This window comes from Rhipicephalus sanguineus, chromosome 3 (assembly GCF_013339695.2).
Source record: "Rhipicephalus sanguineus isolate Rsan-2018 chromosome 3, BIME_Rsan_1.4, whole genome shotgun sequence".
Classification (NCBI taxonomy): domain Eukaryota; kingdom Metazoa; phylum Arthropoda; class Arachnida; order Ixodida; family Ixodidae; genus Rhipicephalus; species Rhipicephalus sanguineus.
This window is the reverse complement of record NC_051178.1, coordinates 33167223-33180790: the sequence shown is the minus strand read 5'-3', so window position 1 is coordinate 33180790 and position 13568 is coordinate 33167223. Positions and strand designations below refer to the sequence as shown.

Below are 13568 nucleotides of genomic sequence, written 5' to 3'. Positions count from 1 at the left end.
ACGGTATCATCACTGACAAGCGTCAGCATGCGAAGCAGCTGAGTTGGAAATCGCACGAGATCTGTGCAGCCGGCTCGAGTACATTGGCGCTCTAGTGGCTAGGGTGGAGAAGCAGTGCCACGTGATGTCGACATGTGCGCAAAAGTGCGAGATGCCCCACCTCCTCGACCACGCGGGCAGCCTAGAGAGCCGTGCGGTCTGAACAGGTTCTTGCTGCCTCCCCGCATTGAAAAGCCCGCTTGGCCGCTTTGTCGTTCCGCCTTCGATGTGAATGAGCCTTAAGGAGGACGTGGCAATGGGAATGGTAAATTTAGTCAAAATGTGCAATTTTTCAATTAATTTTTTTCTGTAATGAGACCATGTTTGACGTCATGGTGAAATATTAGGCCAAAATAAGCAGTAGAAGTTGAAAAAAAAAGCATTTTACTAGTGTGCTGTCATCAAAAACTATGAGAAAATTGGGCTTTAGAAAATGCAAATCTGCAGTTTTCCCTTGACACAGTGCCACCATAATGGCGTCATCATTAAGAGGACAGATAGAGCTCAAGATAGCCACAAAGCTGCATTTCTCCAATGAAAAATAAAACCAGCTTTCTTCTGAGTTCCATTTTCTTAGCTTTTAGCTCCATTTTCCTTGAGCTCCATTTTCTGAGCTTTCATTTTTTTAACAGTTGCTGTCAGTCATCCCTGTGCCATTTCACAACAAGTAAAGATAAAACCATTCCGTTTTCTGCGCTTAGATGCTGAGACATGGGTGAGTGCCGTAAAGCTGTCCATATTTGTCTGCACACCATACAGATTTTTATAATTTGATTTTTGTAAAAGTTGTTAGTAAGACAATATGTACAAGAAATTTCAAAAAAATTTGTGTGATCGAGGATATTCAAGGAAAGCTGATATTTCTACTCCATTTTTACAATGACGTGCTAGTTCGGCAACTTAAAATCGAACATATATAATAGTACAGAAATTTACCCAACTATGCCTCTCCCTTCCCGCATTTTGCAAGTAAAGCAAACAAATCAAAACCGATGCTCGCCACCGCATCCGACAAATAAAATTATAGTCTATGAAAACTCATAAAAGTCAGGGCCTGTGAAAATAAAAATTTTTGATATTCGATATTTGATTCGATATTCGGCATTTTTTTCTTGATTCGATTCGGTATTCGATTCGAAAGCTACTATTCGGTATTCGCGCAACCCTAAAAATAATGCTGCGTTTTGCAACTGTTTCTTACAGCAATCATAAGCCATTGTCCAATGCACACTACAAAAGAAGAGGGGTTGAAGAAGAGGGCACCCACTGAGTAGAAAGATGGTGGCTGGAGTGAGTTGTCTTTCCTGGCACAGCCGAAGTGCCTCTTCCAGAGGGTAGCTGTGTGATTGGCGCAGCAGTGGTAGCAGCTTGTCAGGTGCGTACTCGGCATACAGGCGCGCCAACTCCATGTGCTGGGCCTCGCACAATGCGGGGCTGCGTCTGAACAGTGCATCCAGGTACTGCAACAGGGCAGAGAATGATCGATGAAGTGGATGCGCTCGAAAGACGAGGACGAAGAAGAGACGGGACACACACTGCGCAACCAACAGGCGGGTTGACCCCACCAAAGAGCCACCTTACTTCTGCCGGGAGTGTTTTGTGGCAGATGCAAAAGGAACATACACGAGCCCTGCAGGCTGCCACTGCTAAGAGCGATACGGTGACACTAGGACTAGACGAAACATCGATGAAACAGCCTGATGTATTATAAATGAAGTTTGTCAGTGCACTTAACTGGGCCAGTTGCTTCTGCATGTAGATGAAGTGGATGCGCTTGAAAGAGGAGGACGAAGAAGAGACGGGACACACTGCGCAACCAACAGATGGGTTGACCCCACCAAAGAGCCACCTTACTTCTGCCGGGAGAGTTCTAAGGTGGAACCTACCTTTTGCGTCGGTCACAATGCGGACGGTCACTATCATCATCACCACACGTGGTGATGATGATAGCGACCGTCTAATGAGTCTCAGGGACTCCTAATCGGCAATACATGGTATTTCAACCCGCCAAGTAATCCAACTTAACTTGTTGTGTCAAATAATGCGAGCTCGATGCATATGAACAGGTGGCATCAGTGTTGGCCCAGAACTGTCTCCCAAGTGAGAAATGTAAAAAATGTGGGGCCCATATGGTACGCAAAAAATTTACGGGGTTTTCAGTTTGGCCTGTTTTGCCATGCTGGCTTAAATGGTGATTACTGGGCTCATTACACTAGCATTTTTTAAATATTTTTTGTTTCAAGAAGTCAGTGGGAAACTCACTTGTAGTGGTCAAACATTCTTTGGCACAAAACACTGAAAATTTCCTTTTTCATGCTAGCAACAGAAGCCAGAATAACCTCAGATGCTCACACGAAACAAAGCTTGTGGCTGTGGACTCAGACGCTCGGCTACGGTGTCCGGCGGCAGCTGGTCGGTGGATTTCACCAGCAGCTCGTTGGCCTTCTCCTCGTCCAGTCGGATCAGGAGTGCCAGCTTCTCCTGAACCACACCATACAGGCCATGCTTCTGGACTAAAGAGAACACTGCATCCGCTGCGCCGATCCTGCACCAAAGACAGTGCACACGCAAAACTCAGCTCACACCATAACAAGCAAAAAATTAGAAAAAGGAGGACACAGCAAAAAATTTTTTTAAAAGTTTGCCTTAATAAGCCATTTGCAGAAAAAGAAGAAAGGGTAAATGTGTGTAGGCGAGCACTGTAAGAGAAGAAGTTGCAACAATGAAGGGCTCTCGCTCTTATTTCTCTGCAGATTGCTAGGTTTCTTTACGTTTTGGTGCCAAAAGACCCCTGTGCAGACACGCCTATTCTGTGCAGACACGCCTTGTGGTCTGTGTTCTGCAAGTGGAAACGAACAGTGATGATGAAACAACCTCACGTATTCCCTAGTCATTCCGGCAACATAAGTGCATTGCACACTTACAAGGAACGATTTGTAAAGAAAACGGGAAATCTACAGCGGCACTGCCTCGTAAAGATGATCCAAGACAGCTACTTGGAAGAAACCGGGATACAGCATTCCCACGTCCACAAAAACTAACAACGAGAGAATCGATAAAAGAAGGGTTGTGGAAGCGAGACGATACAGTCTTCTGGAGCTAGGACACACTGAAACATTCTGGATTTGTCGTGCTCAGTGTGAAGTACTATTCGCAAAAGACGAACACTCTGTCGAAACACTCCATGCTGCTTGATCTTCACCCTTTACTGGATCAAATTGAACAGCTTCGACTTTGTAGGCAACTTGAAAGAATCGACACTATGTATGACGAAGAGCATCTGCTCATACGAGCCCAAAGTCATCTTTTCGCAGCTTTGACAGTGACTGAGGCTCACTTCAGAGCTTTCCATGGTGGAGTGGCAAGCACTATGATGCAGATACGAATGCGTTACTGGACTATACAGGCTCGACAAGAAGTTAAAGAAATCATTAACGCTCTTGTTTTTAAGAGAGCATCACGAAAGCTTCTGGAATACCATGAAGAGCTCGCCATCCACATCTCTGCTCCTGACCTATAGAATAGAGTGGAAGCTTATGGCACCTAGTGCCTCTTAAGGTGGATGGTGGGAGAGACCAGTGGCGTAAATCCAGAAAAACCACGAGGAAGGACAGACATTGTGCAATGGCGGTAATTTTGTTTTTATAAATATGGTTTATTTTTGATAATACAAAAATTGAAATTATGCTTTCACATAAAATTTTAAAAAAGGGCATAAGCGTCAGTACCGGGTCAAAGAAAACAGCACCGAGCAGCCAACACTATAAGCCTACGCTGCATGGCAAAGTTAGATTCTAATCGTAACTCGTAGACAGGCTCTAGCACATTTCCAGCAATGTCATTCCGGTTAAAGCATGAAATAAAAATGGTACCACATTTCTGTGATAACGCGCAAAGGTACAGCTTTTCTTTAACTTCAGTTCCATTTTCCGGCCATCGTGCATGCCTGTTAGAAACAGCCTCCTACGATCTACCTCTGGAAACTTTCTTTTAAAGAGCCCCTCACCAGGCAACATTGCAAATTTTAGTTAGACATGGGAAGTTGTTGCATGGCCATAAAGAGCATTATTCCACAACAATTTTTCAAGCTGATATATTACGAGCTGAGAAAACCAATATTTTGAACTCTGTTGTTGCGCTGATGAAAATGCATGAAGGACTAATGAAAGAAGTGACAGGACAAGTGGTGTCCCTTCTTCATTATTCCTTCATGCACTTTCATCAGCGCAACAACATCAGAATGCCATACCAAATAGCCCAAGTTGAAGCTTTGCTGAATATTTTGAAGCAGCGTGAAACCATGATGCGAGGAGGCGAGCTTCAAACCCTTGCCACTCCCCCTGTAAGCCTTCGCAAGCCAAATACCTTCCCCGCCCTCTTCAGCATTGGAGCCGGAGAATCACCTGACGCATACGCATGAACACGTCATGCACACGCAAGGTCATGTTCACATGATGTGCCCAAGCCAGCCCGAGCCCCTGAGCAATGTTGTCGTGTTGTGTCGGCCTTCTCTGCAGTCTACTGCCTATTCCTGCAAGATGGACCTCCTCTAGCCACCATACCCTCAGTGTACGCAGGTTTGAAGAGGCTGGCACAGATCATGGATCCTTGCCGTGACACACCGCGTTGCATCGCTGGAACTGCTGTCGCAGACGATGCACCAAAAATGTGCCATGCGTTCTCAGGGATGGCACCTGCATGAGTGCAGGAATGGCAAACGCGGAAATGCATGCGAAACGGAGGCAGATTAGTCTTGCATCTCGCTGCAATTCGAAGTTAAAAAAAAAAACACGCACACATTCTGCTTGTGCGTTCTATTATTTCTCTCAACTTTCATTCATCGATTCAAGCAACAGATTACACAAATTGCACGTCGCCTCGAATAATGCTCACAGTGTCATGCGCTACTGTAGGCAACGTCAGAGCACCAATGTCTACTTAGAGGAGCCACATCAAGGCACTCATGACTACGTAGGGCCATTCCTTGTCGTACATCATCCCATCCATCTTGGGGCACGTGTCTGCAAGGCGAAGAGCAAATGGCGTTCAGCTTGAAATTTGACCCATTTCCACTGAAGATCTTTCTGCAATATGTGCTGTGCATGTTCTGGTTGGACTTGCATTCCTGACTCCTCTGGAGAGATCCAACGATGACTACGAACCTCAAAGTATTCGGGCTGCTCGACGTGATGTCAGCAAGGTAAGATACCGTCAAAAGCTTCTTGATCACCCATGTTTGGAAGAAGGAGTACCTACTAGAACTGCGGGTGCTTCACCTTTACCAAGCACATCCTAGCAGCAGTCTCCAAAGTAGATGATGTGGTGATCTTCGAGGAGACTGACATTTCTAGAAGCTCTTGGCCCTTAGGACGTATCGTAGATGTTTACACTGGTTCGCAGGGGATCATCCGAGCTTAACAAGTGAAAGCACAAGATGGCAAGTTTTCAAGAAGACCCGCACATAAATGGTACAAGCTCGAGCTGTAGAACACTACTGGGGGGCGAGAGTATGCAGAGAAAGAAGAAAAAATAAACATGCGCAGGCGAGCACCGTAAAAGAAGAAGTTGGAATGATGATGGTCTCTTGGTCTGGTTTCTTCGTGATTTTGTTAAGCCTTTTGTGACACATAGACTAGAGCACTGCACGGGCTGTGATTCTCGGCCCGGGCCTGGCCGGGGCCCGTAACTCGTTCAAGTTTACCCGCCCGAACCCGGCCCAGTGACTCTAAGCGAGACCCAGGCCCAGCCCGAACCCGAGAAAAAATTTCGCCTACCCGGCCTGGCCAGACTGCAGATCGGGCCTGAACGGGGCCCGAACCACTAATCTAGGTGGTGTTGCCCGAACATGGAATCGAGAGCAAGGTGCTTTAAGTGGCAAATATATACGCTTTGTTGGCACATACTTCACTAACAATTATACTTTCACCTACGGTAATTTCTTGTGAAAAGGGGCTCATGGTGGAAAAATTGAGCGGACATAGTGGATACAATGAATGTTTGTTCAGCAGTGGTATACTGTACATATTTTTTCTGCAAATACAATGGGGATCATCAAGGGCATTTTGTAGCAGATAATATTGCAGCAAAGAAAGTGATTTGCAGCATGAGTTCAGTTTTGACAGGGAGCACAATAAAGACAGAAGACACAGACACCAGAACGCCCTCTTCACTTTGTTTTTATTGCACTCTCTGTGGAAATTTAAAGCATGCTCTAATGACAAAGCCGATCGTGCACCCTTCTGGATACATAGCACCTCACCACAGGAAGAGAAATAAAGGACGAAAGCCAAACTTATTATTTTGTTATAAATACACAAACCTATAGATAAAAATTATAATGAACTGCGTGCATCATGTGCACATTTAGAAATATGTATAAGCAGCCAAAAGGAAGGAAAAGCTATTTGTCATAGCATTACAGTGGAACCTCAATTATCCGTCCCCTGGTTTTGCGACAACCCGCATTTTACGACGAATCGGTTTGGTCCCGGCAAAACCCCCATAGAAATAATGTATTTAAAACCTTGGTTATACAACGCAATTTTACGCCAATCCCGCATCTTACGACGACTTTTCGATTCCGTCCGAGAGAAAACACCACCTTCTTTATTTGAATCGGACGCCAACAAAAATATTCCCGAGTGCAAAATAAGAACTTAGGTTCCCCTAGGTTGTCGGTAGAAAAGTAGAGTGTAAGACAGTATGCCTTCTTAGAATGTAAAATTTATTCTCCAGGCAGTTCATGCACTTCTGTGATCCAGTTTCCCTGGCTTAAGATCGCTTCAGGATACGCCTCGATCGCATGCGTATCCAGGGTCGTTACCTAGACAAGCTCTCTCTAGTACACGGAGAAGCTCCAACTGGCCGTAAAGCTCATCTTTGAGATCCGGATATTTTCACGTTTTCAGTCCGTGGAAACATGCAGACACTTTTCAGGCTCGATTTGTCGGGAGAAAGATGACTAAGTAATGCTGCCATTAGCTGCCATTTTCAAAAATAATTTAATCTACCATCCATGGAGAACCTCAGGGTCTTGTCATGGGCTATTGAGGCGGTCTGTTCCCCTTTTTTGGGCAGAGCTGACTGCTACTGCCAATATTTTTAGTTTTTCGATTATACGACGCCCGGATTATACGACGGTTTTGTGTGGTCCCCTCAAAGTCGTATAATCGGGGTTCCACTGTATTTTCAAATATCACACCACTGCTAGTATATACAGTCTATACCTCTTTTGTGGCATATTTTATAGTTTATTTCTTTACATGTTATTGTGCAAAACATTTAATTATCAAGAGACTCCGGCTTTAAGCACACCATGCGCTGTTGCATCACATATTCGTATGTTGTTTGTACAGTCAACGTCCGATTTTTCGGACTCCCTAGGGACCGCGAAATCGTCAGAAAAATCTGGCAGTCCGAAAAAAAGAATTCATGTGCTTTTATTCCGCTCAAGTGGTCAAATCGCCACAGCCACGTCCGAAATAGCTTTAATGCCTCCCAGTACAATTATCAGGCATTTTGGTGCCGGCCTAGGAACCCCGCTTAACTACGTGCCAACCGCCACTTGCAAGAATGCATCTCGTGATGAGCGCCGCTGATACCAGCAAAGCGCGGGATAGATTACGGCTCTCTCGCATGGAGCGTTTGGAAACGATGACGTGGAAAACAAAGACTGTGGCGAAAGAGCGGACGACTCGTCCGGCTTTCCCCGATGCGTACACACATCGCCGAATCTTCACTGATACGCAGCATTTGCTGCCATGTGAAGCCGATAGTTTCTAGTTGTGTGCAGCACATCGCCAACTAAGCTGACGCCGTCACTGTACTGTTGCTGTATCGTACGCACGCATTTATCAAGAAAGGGTTCGTGATGCGCAGTTTGTTCCTGACTGCACATGGGTGCGGCAGTGGCGAGCTGGCTTCGTTCGTGAAGGCAACGTGTCTGTGCGGCGCACTTAGCGGCCTTGCACAAAGAGGCAGCAAGAATGGCAGCGCGGCGCGTGGGGGTTCTCGCCTATTAAATGCGTGCAGTATGCCTGCAACTGCGCTTGGCCACATGCACTGCCGAGCAGTTAATTGAAGACGCTTATCGTAAGGGTAGTCGGCGATTAAGACATACTGGCGCGTTTGCCAGCTGCCGCCATCACGCCTCCGCGCATTTCCGCTGCTTATCCGTAAAGACATCGCCGCACGGCGCCGTGATAGCGGCCCCTTTGAATTTCTGGTCTGCTTTACCCCATAACGCTTCGGCATTGCGGCAAAGCTGAAATAATGCCTTTCGGACCTGCAATTTGGAAAGAAAGTCCGAAAAATCGGACGCGGAAGAGTTTCAGTGTCCGAAATTTCGGACGTTCTAATACATTGGCGTCTATGGGGCTGGTGACGGTGCCGCGAAAGCGTCCGAATTTTGGAGTATGTCTGGAAAACCGGGCGTCCGAAAAATCGGCAGCTGACTGTATCCGTATGTTGTATCCATGTGTTGTTTGAATTCTGCCGCCGAATATCCTTCAAAAGTGACCCATATAGGAGATATGGCAAAGGTCTTTCAAATGGCAACGTTAGCTGACATTTGGTACAACCTTTTGCCGACCTATGGTGAAGACACAGTGAAATCTTGATACAACGAATCTCAAGGAACCGCTAAAAATTGTTCGCTATTTTGAAAAATTGTTGTAGTGAAAAAACAGAAAATTCACGCTAGAAAGTGTAAGTGCAACGAAAGGAGTCTCCTACGTCTGCTGGGTAAACATCCGTGAACTCTAATAAGCATGACAAAAACGAAACTTAAAGTACCCAGGACCGAGTGCCTGCTTACTTGAAGATCACGATCTTTGCCTGTGCTCAACTGCTGCGAGAACTCTTCAAAGCGCGCAGTTTTATGCACTTCAAAACATCAGCGTTAGATACCGATTTTTCACATGGGTTCGCGTGCACTGTTTAATCGACATCTTTGCTCTCGTCGTCCTCAATGCTTGTCAGTTCAGCTGACAGGCATATTTCATTGACGCACTGCATGTAGTGTTCAAACGTTACTGAAGCATCCATGGCAAGTCTTTCTGCAACTTCATCTTATAGGTCACTCGCGTGGCATTCTTCACACTGTCTTGTTGAACGAGGGACTTCTAGTAATTGCCGCTACTTTTATTTTGCGCTGGTTTCGGATCTCAATGCAAACGTACAAACACCAAGGTAAAGCGAGCAAAACATCCGTGCGACAAGCATGGAGATGTAGCTGATCAACGAAACAAAGGTGGCGAGGACGAGGCCAAGCCTGACGAGGAAAACAAGTACAGACAATGGTGATGGTGATAGGGCTATTGTGCCATTGGAGTGGTGCAAGTGCATAAAGAAATAAACAGGTATTCTGATGATGATGATAGTGGCATGTATGAAGCTGGGCATTGTTTACACCACTGCAAGTAATTTTTTAAGTTTGCAATTCGTTATTTAGAAATGTTGTTGAGACACACGGGCAATAAAGTTAAATACGCTATTCTGAAATATTCGGTGTTCAGCAATTTGTAGTAGAGAACTATTTTTGCATTAAACCAATGGACATTTGGAAGAAGATTTTCAAAATATCCGTTGATCTGAGCTTCGCTATAATGGGATTTGACAGTACAACAAAGTCTTGAGATTCCAAGCAGCACTCACTCGAGGTAGATGGCAATGGCAAGGTCAAACTTGCCCTCAACCGAGTAGAGGTGGGCCAGGCCTTTGAGCAGAGGCACGCTGGACGGCTCATAGCTGAGCCGGTCCCTCACAGCGTTCACCACAGTTGGCACGCTGTACAGTGCCGGGTCCCACTCGGTGATGAGCTTGAGAAAGCCCTGTACAGAAAGAAAACACCCACTTCATGTCAGCACTGAATAAAAGCTAAACATTTTGATAGGATCATCTGCTTGATTCAGTCATTGGAGTTATTGCCTGACATCACCGACCACTTATTCTTTGCAATATACAAGGCTACAAACTACCTAGAAAAAGATATGAGCAAGCAAAATGCCAGAAGTGTGCTTGCTTCTAACAGGTTTATTGAGACAACACCTGTATCTTTGAGCCGTTTGAGGTTTTGGTGCCGTCACGAGGTAGAATAGCTTGTTCTGTTCCTGCTGTCAGAGTGACTGCTGCACAGAGTTGCAGTCAGTTTGCCCTTTTTTTTTTTTTAACAATGTGCCTAGTGCTACTGCTACAGTGAAGAAAAAGTGGCATTTATTGTATTCTTCAAAAGGAAATACGATTCATAAGTTTTACCCTGCATGTAGTGCGCAGGGTAAACACAAAGTGGGCATGTTTATTGAGCCCCTCCTTTTGAACCCCCTCCTTCACATATTTTTTTCTATACTCTCTTTTCTGTGTAGACAATGTATTTTCTCAAGTATAATTCACAACCTCAGCAACGATTCGTGGAAAACTTTCTAAAAATGATCCCCACGTATTGCTGTGAAGCTAACTTGCCCGCATAAATTTGAAGTACTGCCTTGAAGACACTTTTGCAGACTGAAATTTGTGTTTTTAATCTTGACTTTGACTTCAATTAAAAAAAATTTTGTGTGGGTTATATGTGAGAACAGGGCTGGGCAGGGATACTCGGAATTCCGAAATACAGATATCGAAATACATGGGTTGGAAGCCTAAAATACAGACACTGAGATCAGGGGTGAGACGGCTGAAATTGAATTGGAGCAGTTTCTGAAGCAGCAAAATTTCGATTTTGGAGCAGAAGAACCTTGATTTGGAGCAGGTAGCGGCATTTTATATGTCATCTTAGGAGCTTGAAAAAGCCAATTTGTAGCAACTTGGAGAGACAAGTACGTATTTTAATCGGCTTAGAATACACACAACACTGAAACAGCTTTTGGAGAAAGTTTTTTTAAGACTATTGCCAGGTATGAACTACACTACCGTTTTACATGCCATGCGACCTATTTAGCTCGAGTAAAAAAGAACATATGAGATAATTGAAAAAGGTTCTGGAAACTAGGTTCATTTCATAAACATTTGAGAAGAAAACTAAAAAGCATCAAACTTCCTAAAAACACTAAAAATTGTGAATGCACAAGAATTGCATAGCAGTAGGCGTTTGCTTAAGATTATTGATATGATTTAGCAGATTACTGCTTTGCCTTTTGGTACGTCTGCTTATTTAGCTTTTGAAACTTCCCCAGAGCTTCCTGTAAGTCAGTGTTACTCTTTGTTAGGAAAACATCACTATAAGCGTCTTCAGCTATCTGCTTGGCCAAGTGGTTAGCGTAGCGTCAAGCGTACTGCACGCTTTTAACAGACGGCAACAAAAGCGCACTGCACCCCCGTACACTCCCACCTCATGCGGCACCACCTTCAAGAGTGCGGTGCGGGCACCAAGAAACCTCACCGCACTGACTATCTCGTCAAACGTACGCCTATGGTACTGCAAGCGTAGCGTCGTTGTAAACGTACAGCACGCTTTTATTAAGGAACGACACAGACGTGCTTCGCATCAGTCCGCTGCCGCCCTTTGTGTAAAATCGCTAGAGCAGGGGTTCTCAAGCTTTCCAACCTTGGGGAACCCCAACGGCTTTTCCCGAGTGTTGCGGAACCCCTAATATTTTCTTTGAGCATGAAGACAATCGAAAGCGGGGGGAGGGGTGTGGGGTGGGTGATAATGCCCCTCGGCACGCGAAACCACAGTACTAACACTGCCCGCGTTGGCCTGTTTTACATAGACTTGCAATTCCCCCCCGCGCCGCTGCGTGAGTCGCGTAAAACTCCCACCGACCATACACTGCATGCTTCAGGCAGCGTGCACAGCTGCTTGAAAGACGTGGTGCCAAACTAACCCATTGAGGGTCGAATTTTTTTATGAAATGCAGTCCAAAAATGTGCAATTTTTTTATTGCTGAAATAAATTTTTCAGACGATTTTATTTCAGAAAAAAATTATCTAAAATTCCTTTGCTGACCATAAAGTGACAAAATGAATCATTTTTGTTGTTACATACACAAGGTTTATTCGCAGTAATATCAAGCAAAATCCTAAATAAACACTTATACGATTTTTTTAGAAAAAGTTAAGCACTCTATTAAATACAGCTCACAGACATATAAAAATAAGCGCACCAGAGTACCTTTCTGGCAAAACATGTTCGTGCTTCCCAAAACAGGAAACGCAACCACGGTGGTGGTGTTTGTGTAATATAGAGCCGCACGGAAACAGATGTAATCGCGCCCCGGGGAGCAATAAACGAGAGTCCCAAGCGGTCACCCTTTGAGAGATTAGAAACCAGACTGCCATCAACTTTGCAGGCGCAAGGAGTGATAACCACCCGAAGGACGAAACCGAAACCAGCCGCACCGTGTGCGCGCGTTCTCATGCGCACATGAAGGCAGCTGCGCTGCTTGGGAAAGCAAAAAAGAAGAAAAGAAAAAAAAACAACGGAGAGACATAGGTGCATGAAAAAAAATCACAGCATATCCACGGAGTGAATGATGATGAGTGGGCGAAGCTGCGGAGGCTCATCGGTAAACCGTGAATCTTCCGTGAATTCTGCCTAGTACATCATCACCGACGTGAGATCGGGCGCGTTTATACTAAAGGTTCGATGAGTTATGACGACTTGCAGCTCACTTTAATTTTACATGTACGCTGTGAATTTTCATTGTTTAGAAAACCATTGCTTTAGAAAACACCTGGCGTCTTTCGTTAAGCAGCTGGCGTCTTTTCGTTTTGCTTTAGAAACATCTGGCGTTCTTTCGTTTTGCTTTTACAAAACATCTGGCGTCTTTCATTGGTTTATTTCATCAATCAACGGCGTTTTGAACAAAATTTTTATTGTTTAATCACGCACAGAAGAAATCTCACCAGGCACTACCTTGGAGGTAAACAATGGCTGCTAATGGGAATGAGAGACAGAAGAAGTCGGCTTTTAGCTAACACTTACACTTCTACTTCTACTAACGTTTCCTACTGGAACATGCCAATGGCTGCTAATGGGGAATGAGAGACAGAAGAATTCGGCTTTTAGTTAACGCGCACGCTGCGAATTTTTTATTGTTCAACAATGCACAGGAAAAATCTCCCACCGGCACCACCTTGGAGGTCAAAGCGTAAGACTGGTTACGCACTACGACTACGACTACGAGGGACGAACGGGTGCCGCCTTAAGGAGCTTCGCCCCTAAAAAATTCCATATATTCCCAAAGCATGGCAGCACATTCCAAGCAAGAGAAATGATTGAAAAGGGAGCGCGTTTAGAACCAGACACAACGCGGGCATGCCGCTTTGCGAAGCAAAAAAACAACGGAGAGACATTGGCGCATGAAAAAAATTCCAAGCATTCCTGAAGCATGGCAGCACATGCCAAGCAAGAGAAATGATTGAAAAAGGCACGCGTTTTAAGCCTGCTGCACCGCAAACGCGCTCAGGTGGGCAGGCAATAGCCGGCGTGCCGCTTTGGGAAACAAAAAAAAAGACTACAACGGAGAGACATCGTTGCATGAAAAAAATTCCACGTATTCCTGAAGCGTGGCAGCACATGCCAAGCAAGAGAA

The 13568-nt window shown here is 45.0% G+C and overlaps 1 protein-coding gene across 1 annotated transcript in view; it reads right to left on the bottom strand.

Moving 5' to 3' along the window:
* LOC119386535 (vacuolar protein sorting-associated protein 41 homolog) overlaps positions 1–13568 on the bottom strand; it is a 203378-nt gene that overhangs the window by 71432 nt on the left and 118378 nt on the right. The window contains exons 15-17 of the mRNA XM_037653803.2: positions 9694–9869; positions 2392–2584; positions 1307–1499 (exon numbers count right to left, since the gene is read on the bottom strand). Of these exons, the coding sequence (XP_037509731.1) occupies positions 1307–1499; positions 2392–2584; positions 9694–9869 (562 nt within the window). The remainder of the gene's footprint in view (positions 1–1306; positions 1500–2391; positions 2585–9693; positions 9870–13568) is intronic.